Below are 18,842 nucleotides of genomic sequence, written 5' to 3' on the forward strand. Positions count from 1 at the left end.
GTGTCCAGGGATTTTGTTTGAAAGAGGCAAACCTTAAGCCTTCTGGAAAGCCAGCAGTGACCTCAGCACTGGGGATGGGTTGCCAGACTCCCAGGGCGTCTGCCCGCCCTGCCAGCCCACCTTGGGGAACTGCCCCGTGTCCTCCTTGCCCCCGCCACTGTCTCCAAGAAGCCTGCGGAGTGTACCTTCCCCCAAGATCTGGAAATAAGGGGACAAACCAAGTGTCTTCTCTCTCTACAGCTCTTGGGCTTTAAAAATGTCTCCTACTCTGTCCGTCTCGTGCTGAGAGCCAGAGAGAGCTGAGCACCTGCTCTGCCAGTCCTGATTATTCGCCCTTCCTGCTCCTTCTAGGATGGCTCTGGTCTGGATTGACACCACTCTGGGGATGTTTCACTGCTGCTCCCAGGATCCGGCCCCTCGGACCAAATGCTGGGGTCAGGAGTGAAGCCCTGAGATGGGTAGCTGTAAGAGGATCCCTCTACCGATGCTGCCGCAGGAAAGCTGGATGTCTGAAACTGGCCCGGATCATCAACCTCATAGCCCATTCCCAACCACTTGGATCTACACGGTTGTTCCACCCTCTCCCTCCTCTCTTAGGTCTTGCTAAGCTGTCCAGGATAGCCCTGGGCTTGCTATGTGTATAGCCCAGGCTGGCCTCAAACATGCAGTCTTCTTATGGCAGCTTCCCCTGCGTGCTAGATCCCACCATGCCTGGCTTTGCTGTGGTTTCTAACATCTCTCACCTTCTGGCACGCTACTTGCATTAAGGAGGTTGGTCCTATCCAGACTGAGGGACTTGTCTGTCTACTTCTAGTTACCTATCATGGCAATGAGACACCTAAACTGCAGAGAATGTTTCACAGGAGAGAAGAAGCTTCCATGTTTACCTTGCATCTGGAGAGATATTCACCAAAGGCTTGAAGGTTTCTTGTAAGTATAACTCTGCATTTGTAGAAGGAAAACATACAGTTAGTTTTAGATCTGCTGTGTGCAATGCTACTTTACATTAAAATATCCTCCAGTTTGCAGGAGACAACTAGAAACCCAAATAAAAGATGATTTACCCTAAACTAAGGGTACAGTCTTGGTTATTTTAAGTCATGTTTTCAGGACGTGTTTGAAGAAAAATCAAATATAGGAAAAGGCTCCAATGTTTCCAAAGATGATGCTAACATCAGGAAACATGGATGCAGACAAATGGTAGCAGAGGCCACTGGGTCCTATCAAGTCCACATTACTCTCAAGAAATGAAACCTTTACAGAATCGTTTAGAGCAATTTTCATAAATGCAGAGAGAGCACCACTTTAAGCAATGTTGTTCTCTTCAAATGATCTCATTTTATTTCACTGATGCTCAAAACCCAGGGCATGTTGGGAATCTTGCCAGCATATGCACATTTTCTTTGTAAAGAAATCAACTGTAATTAATTGGTTTTGCTGAGGTCTGCACACAGAAGGTATCTGAGACCGTCCTGATATTATCACACCTTCAAACAACCCCGTAGGCGGAAGTGTAAATACACCTAAACCAGGCTCAACGGAATGCATACAGCAGGATTTGATGAGAAGGGCTTGTCTTGGTGTTGTTAATCATGTCGTTGACAGGCCATCTGGATGCCATGCTGACTTAATTCATTTAGCCTGCCTTGATAAAGCCATGCTCAATAAAACACATCCCTTGGCAAGATTTCAAAATCACAGGAAATTAAAAGGGGCCGCAGAGGTCTGGAGAACTCAAGTGGAGGGTATGATTTCTCAGACACCTTTGAAGGCTGGTCATCCTGTCAAGCACATGATGGGAACAGCAAAACAGACTTCTAATACCTAGCTAAAAAATGCCCTGTAGTAGGTCCCTCCCCTTCTACCCAGGCTTCGCCTTGAGCGCTTACTTATGCTCTGACCAGCCTGGGTCCTGTGCCCTGCCCACTATGAGTCTTTGAGATGACAACCTTCCCATCATGGAACAAGAGTTTAAAAACTGGTCCCACTGTAGGCAAAAATAACCTGACTGTAAAGGGTGAATTTTGGTGTGGCAAACAGAATTCTTTTGTATGTATGAGTGTATGTATCTGTGTGTACACATGCTTGTGTGGGGGGCCAGAGAACACCTCAGAAGCTCTCTGTCCTGTTTTTTGAGACAGAGTTGCTCACGGACTCTGGTCTCGCTGATTTGATCAGGCTGGTTGACCACTGAGTCCCCAGAGTCACCTGTCCCTGTCTCCAGGGCTGGTAAGTGCCCCCTCCTGTGCTTGGCTCTTTGACATGGATTCTGGGGACTGAGCTCAGGCTCGCACAACCAGCCTTTTCCTCCCATACTATCTCTCTAGCCCACGAGGAGTTCCTGAAACAATTTCCTTGTTAGTCCATCTGAACCGTTCAGTTAGAATTGTTCTTGTCCTCGTTTTGCTGAATTGGTAAAAGCGTAATTCAGCTTATCAGAGCGGAAGCTTGCTCTGTCCCATATTGGGCCATGGTGAGCAGATATCTGAGGGTGCTTCTCAGTGGTCAGATCATACATCTGTACAGCTCCAGACCTAGTGTAAGGCCACGCACGTGTGACAACGTGCACAGTTGGTAGGGAAGACCCTCAAAATGAAAACCAGAGTGTTTTAACTAGCAGGTTGTAATGAAGTGCAGGAAATGACCTGGCACACTCAAACATGCTTTTCAGGTAACATTTTCTCCAGATACTCAAGAGTTTAAGACCTGGCGGTGCTTACCCCTCCACGTTTCAATCTTATGTTCCTCTAATTCATAAATCTGTACCTGCGAATAAGAAAAACCATGTCTACAAGTGTCAGCATCCACAACAGCAAGCAGTGCGCTCTGCTTCTCTGTTTATAATCAGAACACTGGGGGACACAGGAGAATGTAGCTTCAAGTACCAAAAAAGAGCTTAGGCCTGTTCATGACTTTTTCCCCCCAATTTTGAATTTAATAAACAACCACAGAGATTTGCTATATGGCATCTGCTGTTCTTCATCACACATTTAAGACAGGATAGTTAAAGTTAGATAAAACTTCATTTTTCTCTAAGTGGGATATTTAATTACAATTTTTTATTAAGCAGATAAAAATAACAGGTCTCATGGTGGCATTTTTGCTTTTGTAGGGTATTTATCTCTCTACATCATTCTTATTCGCCCTGCGTCTCCTCTTCTCCTCCACTGTCCCCTTCCTTCCCACAAGTGGCCCCTCCTGCTGTTTTTAAGCCAAAGGTAGTTCTTCATCCTCTCTTATCCCCACCCCTACCCACTACAGCCCCTCCTCCCTTCTCACAGGCCAGTTTCTACCTTCCGAGCCCTACATATAAAGATCGTCCTTCTAGAGTTTTCCTCGTGAAGAAACTCATTTTTGTATTTTATGTGGGAATTACAGCCATGTGCCACGCAGTGACAGCTTCATGAAACGATGGATCACAGACTTGACTTTCAGAACCCACAAATGCGGTCATCTCAGTCTGAGTAAAAACATTTGGCTGTTCTCACACAATGGGGTCAACTGATGACACACTTCTCAGAGCGCGTTCCCTTGTTAAATAATGCATATTAGTGGACAAATGAGCGTCACCTAATAACACGCTAACTAAAAGGTATCTTCTGCCTTTTAGATACCCTAACAGTAGAACTAGCTAAATCAAACATACAACTGTCCTCCCACTGCAGCAAACCAAACCAAACCGGACCAAGAGGTGTCTGATACAGGGCAGACTGGGGTTTCCATTCACACTGCCCTGCTAGAAGATGTGGGCGGCGTGCTGTGGCGTCTATCACCAACGGCATCCAGAATAGTCTTTCCCAACTTGGCAGGAAAGAGCCCGAACTGAGTTGCTTCAGTTTTGATTTGTACGTCTGTCTGGTTTCCTTACAGTGGCTATAACCATGAAGGAGGGCTGGGGGTAAGGTAGCGCCATGGTGGAGCATTGCCCAGCAAGCTCAAAGCCCTGGGTTTCCCCCCAGAACTGAAATAAGTAAGAAAAATAAATCCTGGATGGGTGATGAGCGATTCTCAAACTCCACTCAGAGCAAGAGGCCTGCAAAAAGAGGCCTGCAAAAAGAGAGCTGTGGCCACGTTATCTCCAGGGTGAGGCCGTAGGCCAACCACTAAGAGGAAGTGGGGGGGGGGAGGCACCGCCCTTCCTGGTCCTAATGCTGGTACTGCAGACACCACATGGGGCTAGTCATCAAGCAGCAGAAACTTACACATGCCAGGGCAATAAATCAGAATGGATAATTCTGGAAGCTGAAGAAAGCAGTTAATACTCTTTTTTCCTGGTGCCTTCTTCAAATGTCAATTAAATGCTATGAGGCTAAGCTCACTGTTTACTTGGGTTGGAAGTCTTATACTTAAGTTCCTTATCTATTATACATACTGGGAAAATCCTCTCCCATCCTAACCACACACACAGTGAGGTCTAAGCCACTTACCATAGGTGATTTATAGTATCTGTGTAGTATATTTATGAAGTCTGTAATAGTGAGCATCCCTGGAACAAAGAATCACAGGTTAAAATGAAACTAAGTGACCAAGAAACTAAGTGAGACATCTCAGTGGTTAGAGCATTTGCCACGTAAGTGAGAACAGGAGTCTGCATCCTCAGAATCATCGGTCAGTGTGGTGGCCCACTTGTAATTCCAGCCTTAGAAGGTGGCAGGGGATCCCAGAGCTGGCTAGTGAGACCAGGCATACTGGCAAGCCCTGGGTTTGATTGAGAGACCCTGCTTCAAAGAATAAAGTGGGCAAATGATGGAGGATGATTCTTGACATCAATCTCGGGCCTCTCATGCATGCCAAAAAGACACAGAGAAGGAAAGGTTTTAGTGGCAAGTGAATCTGCAATGTTTACTAGAAAGTCTTGCAAAATACAACCCAAGATCTCAGGCTCAATCTCGTGTAGTAAAGAAAGAACATGTATTTCCCACACTAGCCTAGAAATGCAAACTGAAGCCTGATGGACAGAGAACGCACCAACACTCATAAAATACCACAAAGAATTGTAGCTGCATGTGACTAGTTTTAAATGATTCAGCAGAGATGCAGAAATTCCCTAAGTGCTATGCTGGTGGGACTTCTGGGGCATCTGGACCGTCTCCTGAGAAGCATTCTGAACACAATGGCTTTAGCAGAGTCGCCACCACTCACTGCAGGCCTACTACGTGCTGGAAACTACAACAGTGAGGATGACAAAAAGGAATGTTTTCCACAAGAACAATTAGAGGTGCCGGGAGGTGGTGGTGGTGGTGGTGGTGGTGGTGGTGCACGCCTTTAATCTCAGCACTCAGGACCCAGAGGCAGGTGGATCTCTGAGTTCTGGTCTACAAAGTGAATTCCAGGACAGCCAGAGAGCTGTTACACAGAGAAACCTTGTCTCGAAAAACAGAAACAAAAAAGAACATGATAGTCCAGAGGAAGCGCAGACTGAAGGGGTTACTTTCAGAATAGTGTCTAGAGGGACAACATTGTCTGGCTGTTCTGTCTGGGGTCAGATGTGACAGTGTTTACACAGTTGGGAGGCACACGCCCTTTTCCCTTTCAATGCTACGGTCACACCCAGGGCCTTGCACAACAAAGGCAGTCCTGGTAACACTGAACGACGCCCCTAGCTCTTAGCTATTCCAGACAAGGTCTTGCTCAGGCTGGAACTTGTAATCCTCCTGCCTCTGCACCCCACGTGCTGGGTTTATAGGCATGTATCACCATATCCAGGGCTTTAGCAGACACTGATTATATTCATATGAAGCTTGCTGTCATTTACACAGTGATGAACAGTGATTGAACAGAGCCAGCACAGACCAGGGCAAGGGCCCTCAGCTCATCTGACCACATCTGGTCATTTTGCTCCCTAAGCTGATAGACAAAACCTCCTTTAGAGTGTTCAGAAATTGCAAAATTAAAAGAACAATTCCCCCCCCCCCAAAAAAAAAAACCCTCAAACACCTGAAAAGCAAAAAAGACAGCAATAAGGCCAATTGTCCTAAATTCACTAGTGGTCTGGTCTGGTTCAGTATGCAAAAGCCAGAATGTTCTTCAATTTGGAAAATGTCTATCAGGCTGAACCAACAGGGATGGAATGTGGAGCACTCTGCATGGATAGGGGGTCCCTTCCCGGACAGCCTTCCCCAGCTCGGCCACTCACCTACAAAGCTCTGCTTTTTACTTTCCCACAGAGGCGCTGCGCGGACTCCGTTGGCTACTAAGGCAAAGAAGGCCTTTTTAACCTGAGAGAAACCAGAAACAAAACATCCTTTTAAAGTCCCCATTTCAGAAGGAAAATACTCTCAACTAAGGTTTCAACCAAATCTTACCAGTAACTATCGATGTAAGTTTGATAGGCTACAAATAACACTTGTTAGCAAAAGGTTTTGTGTAGCCTAGCTAAAGGTATTTAGACGTGTCCAGCCTGTTGACACTGTGACACGACACTGTCACCTTTGCAAAGCTCTCACTCCAGCAGTGCTGCAGTTGTTTGTTGCTTACTCTTTTGGCTCTTTGGGGGGCCCACCACCCGGCTCCCAGATAAATCACAGAGGCTTATTCTTACTCACGAATGCCCGGTCTTAGCTTGGCTTGTTTCTAACCATCTTTTCATAACATCAAATTATCCCATCTATCTTTTGCCTCTGGGCTTTTACCTTTCTCTATTTCTGTATATCTTTTACTTCTTATTCTGTGTCTGGCTGGGTGGCTTGCCCCTTCTTTTCTTGCTCTGTGATCCTCTCTTCCCAGATTCCTCCTTCTATTTATTCTCTCTGCCCGGCAGCTCCACCTATCCTTTCTCCTGCCTTGCTATTGGCTGTTTGGCTCTCTATTAGACCAATCAGGTGTTTTAGACAGGCAAAGTAACACAGCTTCACAGAGTTAAACAAATGTAACATAAAAAGAGACACATTTTTGTATCATTAAACAAATCTTCCCCAGCATAAACAAATGTAACACATCTTTAATATTCTACAACACAATGCAATCAAATCACAAAAAAACTCACAAAACCTTCATATTTTCCTTTTGCATGTATGTATACGTGTGTATGTAGGTGTGCATGAGTGAGGGCACACGTGTGGAGGTCAGAAGACAACTTCCTGTGTTGGTGTTGGCCCTTGCCTTTCACCTTGGTTCAGGACAGGGTGTCTTCTCTGCTGCTGGCTGCTGCAAGCACCAGGCTACCTGACTGACGGCAGGTTTCCAGAGCCTCCGGTCTGAACCTCCCTTCACACTATAGGAGCAGCAGATTTCAGACATGCACTACCAAGGCCAGCCTTTTATATGGGTCCTGGGGATTTGAACTCAGGTCCTCACACTTGTGGCAAATGGTTTGAGCACCAAGCCATCTCCCTAGCCCTCATAAGATTTTTAAGTAAGTTTACAATTTTGTGTTCAGCTGCATTCAGAGCACGCTGGTTGCACATGGCTTACGGCCTGCAGGCTGGCCACACCTGGTAAAAGGAGTGGGGGTTATTTTTTTGAAACTGAAAGACAACTTCAAATTTTTTTTTCTTTGCTGTAACTAAATATTCTTGCATACACAGATTTTCTGTAATTAAAATTATACAAAATAATTAAATAACCGCTTAATTTCTCCCATGTGTGATTGATAATTTATCTCAAACAGTTATACTGAATTATTTGAAATGATAATTGGTCATTATATTAAAAATCACAACAAACAACACGTTTCCCCATCCCCCTGAAGATGAGAAAGGCATTCAGCAATAACTGCACTTCCCGGCACTAGACGGCACGGGCTCTGGGGCTGGGAAGGCGCAGGCGCTGCTCGGCGTGTTAACATACGGCACTTTGTTCGGCTCTAACACACATCCTTAGGGACACTGTAAGGTGTCACACTTGATTTATTAGTAGTCACAAGCTCAGGGCTGAAAATAACCCTCTAAACAGCACAATGCAAACAAGGAAAACATCCTATGATCATTAATAATTCAAGGAATGCAAATCAAACACTAAAACATTGTTCAGAGTTGCTGCTGTGGTGTGGACCCTAGAGTGGTCCCCAAACGCCTGCGTGGAAGGAAGTTAGGCCACTGGGGGTGTGGCCCTGAAGGACATGGGGACCCTATGCCTCTTCTTTTTTTTTTTTTTTTTTTGAGATAGGCTCTCCCTGTACAGCCTAAGTTAGTCTGGAACTTGTGTCCATCCGCCTCCGGAGCTTCTGGGTTTTAGGATTCCAGGTAGTCCGCCACCCCTGGCCCTTCTCTTTCCCTTCTGTCTCTCTGCTTCCCACCACCATGGGGTGAACAAGCCTTCTCTGCCACCTGCTCTCACCATGATGTACCAAGCTGCCATAGTCCCAACCTAACCAGAAAAAGTGACAGTGGGTGGCAACCTGGGGAACTGCCATAACCAAGGTCTTCCCTTTGAAGGTGTTTATCTGGGGTATTCTGTCTCAGTTATACAAACATATGCTTTTTTGTTGTTTGTTTTGTTTTTGTTTTTAGAGACGGGGTTTCTCTGCGTAGTTTTGGTGCCTGTCCTGGATCTTGCTCTGTAGCCCAGGCAGGCCTCGAACTCACAGAGATCCGCCTGGCTCTGCCTCCCGAGTGCTGGGATTAAAGGTGTGCGCCACCACCACCCAGCTTAAACATATGCTTTTACGTCTTACCTAATATGAGAATTATTTTAATTTTTTACTACCTTCATTTATTGTGTGTGTGTATGGGGACAGATCACGCATGCCACAGAGCACATGCGGAAGTCAGAGGACAATTGTGGCAGTCAGCTCTCTCCTACATGTGGGTCCTGAGGACAGAACTCTGGTTATTGGGCTTGGTGGCAAGTATCTTTCCCAGTGAGAACCTTGCTGGCCCATCAGCACTATTTTAAGTAATGCGTTTGTGCTGGACAGTTTTATGTCAACTTGACACAAGCTAAAAAATCATCTGACAGAGGAGAACCTCAAGAGAATGCCTCCCTAAGAACAGGCTGGAGGCAAGCCCGGAGGGAATTTTCTTAATTAGTGACTAATGTGGAGGGCCCCGCCCATTGTGAGTGGTGCCATCCCTAAGCTGGTGGTCCTGGGTTCTACAGGAAAGCATGCGGAGCAAGCCAGTAAGCAGCACCCCTCCATGGTCTCTGCATCAGCTCCTGCCTCCAGGTTCCTGCCCTGTGTGAGTTCCTGATCTCACTGCTTTCAGTGATGAACTGTTTATATGAAACTGTAATAGAAATAAACCCCTTCCTCTTCAAGTTGCTTTTGGTCATGTTTCATCACAGCTTATATCAAGAATCACAAAACCACTCCTACCTATTTGTACTATAGCTTGTTTCTACTGGATTATATTGGTGAGTGGGATTTCTTGAATCAAAGATGTTCAATGTGGTTACTATGTTTGACATTAAAAACTGGAAAAACCTTCACCCAGCAGAAGAAAATTATGGAAGTGGGTGCTTAATTTAAAAAAAAGATTAAAAAATACTTTATGTATGCAGTGTTTTGTCTGCATGTATGCATGTGCAGGGCCCACAGAGGTCAGAAGGGTGTTGGCTCTCCAGGAACTGGAATTGCAGGTGGTTGTGAGCTGCCACGTGGGCACTGGGAACCGAACCTGGATCCTCTGCACCAGCAACAAGTGCACTTAACCACTGAGCTAGCTCCTCGAGGTTTAATGTCAATATTTACATATTTTGACTCCTCAAAAGCATGAAGAAATTTTTGCTTTCTCATGATGACTTTGCTGATCAATCTGCCTAAAACTCCTGCTCCTCAATGCTTCAGTTCCAAGTGTCCCCAGGCCCTGAAATTAGTCACGGAAGAGGAAACTGCAGAGCACCAGTTCAGTTTGTTTTAAAGACAGGGTTTTGTAGTCCTGGTTCATCTCAAACTTCTGATCCTCCTGCTTCGACCTGGCAAGTGCTGGGATCACAGGTGTGCACAGACCACACTGGGCTCAAGCACTGCTTGTGTGCGTGTGCGTGTGTGTGTATGTGTGTGTGTGTGTGCATGGGCATGCCATGAATTCTCGAGAGGCTCCGTTCACGCTGCTGGGGGAGACCCCTCCTTTTCCTTCCCTCATATCAGATCTGTTTCCACAGGGCCTCTGATATCACAGAGGGACCAGTAATCTCTACCATCTCTTACTGTATCAGGATGTGATAGGTCTGGACAGGAGTCAGACTCAGTTCTGTTCAGAGACAACATTTCATCATCTCTAAATGATCTTCCTCTGTTACTATTTCTCCCTTCCTAGCTCCTGACCATTGTCCCCGACGATGAAAGCAGCACAGGCTGAGGAGGCAGGTTCCAGCCACACCAGGGCCCTCATCGTGAGCAAGGGGACCAGTTCTTCCTTTCTTCTTGCCTTGAGAATCTTCAGCATCCTATTTCCCTTGTGCATCATAATTTTCATCTCAATTAAAATTATACTGTGCATCCCTCTTCTGGTTATATCCTATTTCACTTCAGATGACGTGTGTGTGTGTGTGTGTGTGTGTGTGTGTGTGTGTGTGTGTGTGTGTGTTTAGCTCCCCCTCCCCCCCTTTTCTGAGATGGTCTTGCTATGTAGAGCAGGCTGGACTGAACTTGCAGCAATTCTCCTGCCTCTGTCTCCTGAGTGCTGAGACTATAGGCTTGACCACCACATTCCAGAATCTTGGCCTTTCTCCCAGCCTCTCAGGGCTGGCTTGCCACTGTCTAAGAATCATCTTTCTTTGCTAGAAACCCCGTGACAGACTTCCATGGGTGAACGTGACATAGGCCTCATTCTTCTCAAGATGATCCCAGTCAGTCTTGTCACCTTCTTGCTGGGGACAGGTTTCCTCGTGCCCCACAGCAGGAAAGAGCTTACACACAGAACGAACTGTGACATCTTGCTATCGTACATCTGCAGAGACGTGGAAAGAATGTGTGAGAACAGGCCAAAAAGCAATTTAACACTTGGCCAGCGGAACGGAGCGCTACAGGTGGGCTCATTTAATGCTTTGCCTGTGCAGCTAGGAGAGGGTCTGGCTGCTCAATGGGTGCCTAAGTTCAGGGCATGTTAAGGCCCTGTTAAGTAAGGTTGGGATATCCTACAGGATAATGAAGACAGGAACACTGGCATGTTCAGCGCCTGAGGACACTCTCTTTGAGCTGTAGAAGAATGCACGTGCTGTAACTGGGGGCAGTGCTGTACCACTACGCAGAGGGCACCTGGAGCAGCCTTGCTGGTTTCCGTGGGAACGGTATTCCCGGGCGGCAGAGGGCCAGTGCAGGAGTCAAGCCAAGGCAGGTGCAGGTACGTATCAAGGGCAACAAGGAAGGGGTGGGAATCAGAGCGATCTGCCTCCATAGGGATCTCTGGTGGCAGCTAACCGATTCGTGTCCCCAGGAATGAAACTGACCCAACCTTCTCATTTTATTTTAGCTACTTAACAAGAACTCTAGTGGCCAAAAGCCTGACTTGAGTCATCAGCAATGAGGATTCTGTTCTCTAGCTGTTTCCGGTCTGGGCCAGGTCCCTCATAGCACTGGGTTGTGGCCACGCCATTTTCACATACAGAGTTCCCTGCCTGGTGCCCTTCCCATGGGACTTGCAAACAGGGACACGAGGAAATGGACGTCGTCGTCGTCAGTTCTGACCATAAAATGCCACTCCAGTCCTCTAGTTAGGGTGGGGGCTCTGGGTATCAGATAACAGGTAGTGTGTCCACTAGAGCTGGGGTCACCAAAAGCACAGTCGGGCGCCAGGCTCAGGCTGTGGCAGTCTCCTCTTTTCCTGAGTGTGATCCTAACATCATGCAGATGCTCTCCAGAGGCTTGTGGACTTCAGTTGAATAGGAAGCTTCTGGAACGTCTGGCTACTGGGTTAGCAAATCACATGAGGAGAGCCTCCCTGGGGACGTGCAAAGGTTGATGCTCCTTTGGAAGGAGACTACCTGCCACCACAGGACTCTGAGTGGATCTTCTGGAGGCTGCAGGTAGACATGTACGTGTGCTACTAGGACACTAGCACTGAGGGGCTCCAAAAGCAGTTTTCACTGGGATTGCGGCCTGTGAAGCAAGGCCGGCTGCTCTTCCACTGTGCCTATGACACAGCAAGGCCAATGCTTAGAAAGTCACACGATACTTCCATCAGTAAGACATACCCCCCCCCCCCCCAAAAAAAAAAAAAAACCCACACCAGAAAAACATCCTGACGCAGCCATGCCTTCCTCTAAGACAATTCTTTCCATTTGGGAAATCATTCCTGGCTCATTGCTGGACCCTGACAGAGACTCCACAACTAACCCCGCAGCCCGACCTCAGCAGCCCCCAGCCCCCCGAGCTGGCAGCTGGTGTGCACGGTGGCACTAATCACACTGTTCAGTGGAGACGGTGCTTGCCTTCCCTGAGGTGACCCCGGTGTCTGCAGTGCCTTCCTCTGCCTGGAGCTCGGCAGGTGGCGACGGCTGGCCTGCAGATATAATTCCGGGCGGCCCTGGGCAGCACGATGGTCCACTCCAGGGTGTGACGGTGATGATACCCCTGAGTGGGCACTGTCCCACACCGTATTTGACTTCCGCTTCCTCAGGCCTGAGAGATGGAAAGGGGAGACTCGGGGCCTTCAGTTCACGACAGTATTAAACTCGGGGGCTTTGTAGGTGGTCGAGTGGGTCTTGAGAGACCCAAGCGGGGAAAGCCTTAAGCAGGAATGTCTTCCTCCTTTGTTTCAGGGTGACGCAGCACCTCAGTTCCACTCTGCTCTTGTCTGTCAGGGCTATCCTCTGGCCCTGGAGCATCTCCCTTCTAGTCTCCTTGGACATGGCTGACTTTGGTTTACCAGATCCATCAGTCTCTGAGTACTGTGGCTATTACACATGCTGTTCTCTATCTCCTTTTGAAAACATAATTTTTCAACAAACTTTTTCCTTCCTCCTTTCTCTTCTGTTGTGGAATAATCTTTTGTACACTGTGAAGAGTGTGTCACTCTGATTGGTTTAATAAAAAGCTGAACAGCCAATAGCTAAGGCAGGATTTCTGGGCAGAGAGGACGCTGGGAAGAAGGTGGTGAAGACACCAGGAGACACAGAGCAAGCAGGATGGGTAGGATGAAGATGAGGCAATGAAGCCATGGGGCAGAAAGTAAATGAATAGAAATGGGTTAAATTGTAAGAGCTAGTTAGAAACGAGCCTAAGCTAAGGCCGAGCTTTCATAGTTAATGTAAGTCTCAGCCTCCCTCTCTCTCTCTCTCTCTCTCTCTCTCTCTCTCTCTCTCTCTCTCTCTCTCTCTCTGTGTGTGTGTGTGTGTGTGTGTGTGTGTGTGTGTGTGTGTTTGTGAGCTGGTGGCCCAAAGAAAAGCCTGACTACACGCTTCTCAAGTAGCCCAGGCTAGCCTCTAACTTACCATGTAGCTGAGGATGACCTTGAACTCTTGATCCCCCTCCCTCTATCTCCCAAGTGCTGGGATTACAGGCATGTACTACTCTGCCTCACTCTTTCTTTCTTCTTAATGGCCACATTACAGTCTTCTGTGTGTGCATTTTAGAAGTCATTCACTCACAGACTCTGGGAACGGGCATTCAGGTTGTCCTGACGCTCTGGCCCTGGCCTGTTCTCTTAGCTCTCGGGGTATGTCAAGGACCACTGCTGTATTTAGTCTTCATCAAGAACTTCACACACACCTTTCCCTTTGCTCTAACCACCACTACCATGCTCTGTCTCTTTGTTCATAAATTCCAGCTCCCTCCAAGCTCGGAGACTCACAGGGTGAATGACTTCTGGGACGGGATATACACATGGCTTTGGTTAACTGCAGAAATGATATTTACTGGATTAGTGACCTTGGGCATCCAGAAAGCATTACATTTTTCACATATGACTCATCCTGGCTAAATTCTTAATTCCAGAGAGTGTCAACCCCAGGGCACAATAAAATCTAGGTAAACAGCAGATTGGTACTTGTGGCTGCTTATGTAAGAGTGAAGGGCCAAGAGCTGCTGCTTCTGAAAGACAGCGTGGGGGAAGCAGGGGTGAGGGTGTAATGGCTGGGCCAGCAGTTTGTTTGGAGACTCGGAATGTCATCATCATCATCTTCTTCTCTCCTTCTTCCTTCCTTCCTTCCTTCCTTCCTTCCTTCCTTCCTTCCTTCCTTCCTCCTCCTCCTTCTTTTCTTTTCTTTTTTTTTTTTTCCAGACAGGGTTTCTCTGTGTAGCTTTGGTGCCTGTCCTGGAACTTGCTTTGGAGACCAGGCTGGCCTTGAACTCACAGAGACCTGCCTGCCTCTGCCTCCAGAGTGCTGGGATTAAAAGCGTGCGCCACCACCCTGCAGAATGTTCTAGTTATTTAAATACTGAAACTTGCAGCACTAGCTGTAGAGACGTTTCTTAGAATGACTTCAAGGCCCACCTTCCCTACTGTGATCATGTGTTTGCTTCTGTTCAATGACGAAGAGTCAGAGAATCTTAGGGGCTTAAAAGGAACCCTGAAGGTTACCCGGTTCAATGAGAACCTGCCAGCTCACAGGTCTTAAAGCCCATTTACAAAACCAATTGTATTTCCATAAATTTACAAAAAAAAAAAAAGTTAAAAATGCAATTAAGCAAAAACAAAAACCAGTTCTGTCTTCCTGTTGGTCCTGTGTGGCGGGGGCAGAAGGCAGGACTCCCCGGAGGAACGGCTCCCAGGGTCTGGGGTTTCCTCTACAGTGTAACGTGTGCAAACAAACAGTGGTGGGAGGTGAAAGGCAGCCGGGCAAAGCCGGAGGGGCCTGGGAGGTCTCTCCCAGGTCTGCTGTGGATGCAGACAGAACACAAGAGGCTAGGATCAGCTCTTCCGGGAGCTCAAGGTTCCACTGGGTCTCGGGCTGAGGCTGCCCCCAACAGGCCGTTGTTGAAATCACATGCTTGCTGGCTTCCGGGGTCCTGTCTCTTTTGCCATATCTTTGGGGTTTTTCCTGGGAGCACATCTGTCACAAGCAACTTGCCCACAAGTTCTTGGCTCAGTATCTACTTCTTAGAAAACAAGTGAAGAGCCGGACGGTGGTGGCGCACGCCTTTAATCCCAGCACTCGGGAGGCAGAGGCAGGCGGATCTCTGTGAGTTCGAGGCCAGCCTGGTCTCCAAAGCGAGTTCCAGGAAAGGCGCAAAGCTACACAGAGAAACCTTGTCTCGAAAAACAAAAAAACAAAAATAAAAAAAAAAGAAAAGAAAAGAAAAGAAAACAAGCGAAGACAATCTTACGTGATGTGATGTGTCTGTGTGCATGCACATGTGTGCATATATGTACTATACATATATACATCTTATATACTGGATGTAACTTGATTATTACACTGAACGTATAAATATAGAACATATACTTAGAACATATAAATTAGAACTTTCACATGTAATTGTAAGCCATATTGATAAAAAAAATAAGCTCCAATAAATACAATTTTAATAGCAAAATACTCAGGTTCAAATTTCCTGCTGGGATAGACCAATAAAGTTCTCTTTCAAGAAACTATCCACCTTGACATCTTTTCTAATAATAATTATAAGTTTACTTAATACCCAAGAAAGACAAGAGAGCAGCAGCAGGGAAGGGGAGGTTGGCACACACAGGCTTAGGCGCCAACCCACAGCCTCCGTTCAAATTCTGCACCTTACCACACTAGCTGGGGGATAAAAAGTCTGTGGATCAAACTTCCATTTCTGTTAAGCTGGAATTCAATTTCTGTATCAGTCCAATGAGTGTAGCAATAGCATGTTCCTTATGAGGTTACCATGGGGATACAGACAAAACCTCAGCCCAAGGTTTGATTCGTGGAAAGACTCGGCAAAGACCTGCTGCCGTTGCTGGACTGAATCCACACAAGCAGCTGCCCCAATAAGCCATCAGAAGATCAGGGAAGCCAGATGTACTCACTTGCAATGTAGTGTCGAAGACAACAAGCTTTGAACTGGTTGGAACGATGTCATAACACTTATGTGACCTCATGAATCGCATATAAACGCCACTTTCTGAGTCTTCTGCTAAAAAGAAGAAGCAATGGGTTAGTTATAATGAACAAATCCCATTTCAGTTGACAGAGAGTGTGTACTCGGGAGACCACTGCTAATACTTGATGAGAAGAGGGTATCCACTCTTGCTAATTCTACTCAGGAGAATTCTGGAAGTTCTGGTTGGCATAATAGGACAAGATGCGGGGAAAGTCTACAGACCGAAAAGAAATCTCCCAAGCGATTTGCATATGATATGATTTTCTACTTAGGAAAAAGTAAAGAACCTAGTTGGAAAAGTCCCATATCTAAAAGAAACTAGTGGGGGCGGTGGTGGCGCACATCTGTGATCCCAGCACTTGGGAGGCAGAGCCAGGTGGATCTCTGTGAGTTCGAGGCCAGCCTGGGCTACCAAGTGAGTTCCAGGAAAAGGCACAAAGCTATACAGAAAAACCCTGTCTTGAAAAAAACAAAAAGAAAAGAAAAAAAGAAACTAGTATAGCAAAGCCACAATGAAAGCACCGTTCCCAGGTCTTCACCTGCTCAGGTAAGCTAGCTGAGTGTAAGCCGTCTGGCAAGCCAGCCAGCCAGCTCCTGCTCCACGGCTCCAGCTGGGCTTCTTTGGGGTGTGGAGTGAGTTTCCTGGACAGAGCGAATGTCTGGAATGGCAAGCAGGCTTGCCTTCAGGCTCCGAGCAGTTAAGAGCACTTGTTGCTCTTGCAGAGGACCTGGGTTTGGTTCCTGGCGCCCACATGGTGGCTCACAGCTGTCAGTTCCAGGAGCTCTGACACCCTTGCTTGGCCTCTGCAGGCACTGCAGCACCCATGGAGTGTGCGTACATAAGTGCAGGTAAAACGCCCAGACACACAAAATAAACTAAAGCCATCCAATTAAATCACCCCGCAGAGTAGCGCGTCTCCTAGGCAGTTCCTAATCCTCTGATTTGGCTGGTTCCCACGCCCCCTTTCCCATCACTGCCCCTTACTGCCTCCGGTGAGCAGGCAGGGCCCAGTGTGGCTGTAGAGACACATGACAAGGCGAGGTCTCATCCTCTTTCCTCAAAGCTAATGTGACCACCCATAAGAGCACACAGTGGGTGCTCTATCCCTACCTTGCCTCTGAGCGGGGCAGACAGGAAGTCTCAATGGCTTCTTCCTCTGAAAGCACTGGTCTGTTTTTCTCATCAACTTTCACTTTCTATCTTGTTAACACTGTACATTCTAAACTCCATTTTCCCTCCTGGGCAATTTCTTTGAGTGATCAGACTCTTACTCAAGTAATTAATTAATGAACTCAGTTTACAAACACCTACCGCATATGGCTTGGCGTAGGTTCTTCCCAAAGCTGACTCTAAGACAGGGAAGGAGGAAAGAAAAGCCCTCGAAATAAGGCTGCACCTAGCAGCAGGCTATGGTTCGACACAACTGGAGGCCAAGATGTGAAGGAGAGTGCAGATCTGAGAGTGCACTCGAGAGGCTGAGGGCAGACCTGACTTCCTGCAGGAGACAGCACCCCTGCCTGCCTCAGGGCGCAAGGGTTGTTCCTGGGGCATGACCTGTAGTTTTTTCCTGCCCTGAAGCATGACGACCAGATGCCTGTGGGCAGAGGTGGTCAAACAGGAGAGCAGGGGTTCGCCACCCCCGTCTGCCCCCCACAGCTCCCAGTGTTCCAGGGGTGAGGCCCTCCACGTGGAACCACACAGGGACTGTGTCGGCTGTCCTCACACGGTCAAAGACACCACCAAGGACAAGGTGTGGGCTTATGAGGGCTCAGAACTGGTGACGGCTGAGTGCATGGATAAGTGAGTCAGGCTGCTGCTATCTTTTCTTGGAATATTTATCTCCCACAAACCTGGGGTCCCGCCCAGGAAGAACAGCAACACTGTAGTGCTAGGACAGAAGCCGGGAAGGTTCTGTGTGTGGGGGGGCCATGCGAGGGGACCAACAGGCAGCATTGGAACTCATGGAACACGGCTGGGTGGTTGGCGAAGCCATGCCTGAGTGAGCACTGGAGAGGCAAAGCCCCTGATGAGTCCTGAGGACCCCATGCTGTTACCGAGCATAGCTCTGTTGCCTTCATGGTCATCACGGGGGTCACTCTCGGGGGGTCTCTAGTCCCTCCCCCGGCAGTGTTACTGGTACTTATAAACAGTGACTGACTTTTTCCAAGCATTGCTGCTGGAGCAGATTAATTAATTCAACCACCACCCTTAGAAAGAATTTGACATGTAGAATTGTTAGTTAAGGTTAAGATATTTTTGTTAATGGTTTTGAGGTAGAAAATCTTGGGGAACAATTTAAAGTTTAGAAAGGCACACTTGTAATGGTTGGGTGAGGGACTTGTTGAGATAAAGAAGTAAGAACAAAGACAACCCAGTTATTATTAGGTGATGTGCTTTTCTTGCTATAGATGGGTTGGTGATCAAAAGTGATGATTAATTCTTTATACCCATTTCTGCCCTCAGCTTCCTGATATAAAAAATGGTTGATGAGTGGGTATGCACCCTGAGGATTTAAAGTTGAGTTGACTGATTGTTTTTCATATATAAAAGTTTAGATTTATGACTCTTTTTAAGATTTTTTTTATAAGATTACCTTTTCTAATAAATAATAAAGTGATTGATCCTTTCTTTGTAACCGCAAAATGCAGCCTTCCAGTAAAGAACTGGCTGAAAAAATATTTTGCTTGCTTACACTCTGTTAATCTATAACAAGTTCCTTGGACATGAATGTTTGTGGGTTCTTGGGAATAATCTGTTTTCATCTATAATACAAAAAATGTTAATCATGTAAGGGCTATGGAAAACATTGTTTTTTTTTTTACTTGTATTCATTGTAATCATTCACTTAAAAAATAGATTATAACCACATTGTAATTTTTATATTGTTTGAAAGATTTTGCTGGGGCACATAAGCTATAAGGAAAAAAATTAAGAACACACAGAAGAGAT

General features: G+C 46.8%; 1 protein-coding gene across 14 annotated transcripts in view; it reads right to left on the bottom strand.

Annotated features, from left to right (window-relative positions):
* Prkag2 (protein kinase AMP-activated non-catalytic subunit gamma 2) overlaps positions 1–18,842 on the bottom strand; it is a 264,212-nt gene that overhangs the window by 12,880 nt on the left and 232,490 nt on the right. For 8 of the 14 annotated variants that reach the window (XM_028879514.2, XM_028879517.2, XM_028879515.2 and 5 more), the window contains 5 exons: positions 15,819–15,925; positions 6,137–6,218; positions 4,428–4,486; positions 2,721–2,766; positions 888–942 (listed from right to left, as the gene is read on the bottom strand). In XM_028879514.2, coding sequence (XP_028735347.1) covers positions 888–942; positions 2,721–2,766; positions 4,428–4,486; positions 6,137–6,218; positions 15,819–15,925 — 349 coding nt within the window. The remainder of the gene's footprint in view (positions 1–887; positions 943–2,720; positions 2,767–4,427; positions 4,487–6,136; positions 6,219–15,818; positions 15,926–18,842) is intronic. The other 6 variants (XM_037203733.1, XM_037203732.1, XM_037203731.1 and 3 more) reach the window with 1 other exon arrangement.

This window comes from Peromyscus leucopus, chromosome 3, assembly GCF_004664715.2.
Source record: "Peromyscus leucopus breed LL Stock chromosome 3, UCI_PerLeu_2.1, whole genome shotgun sequence".
NCBI lineage: Eukaryota > Metazoa > Chordata > Mammalia > Rodentia > Cricetidae > Peromyscus > Peromyscus leucopus.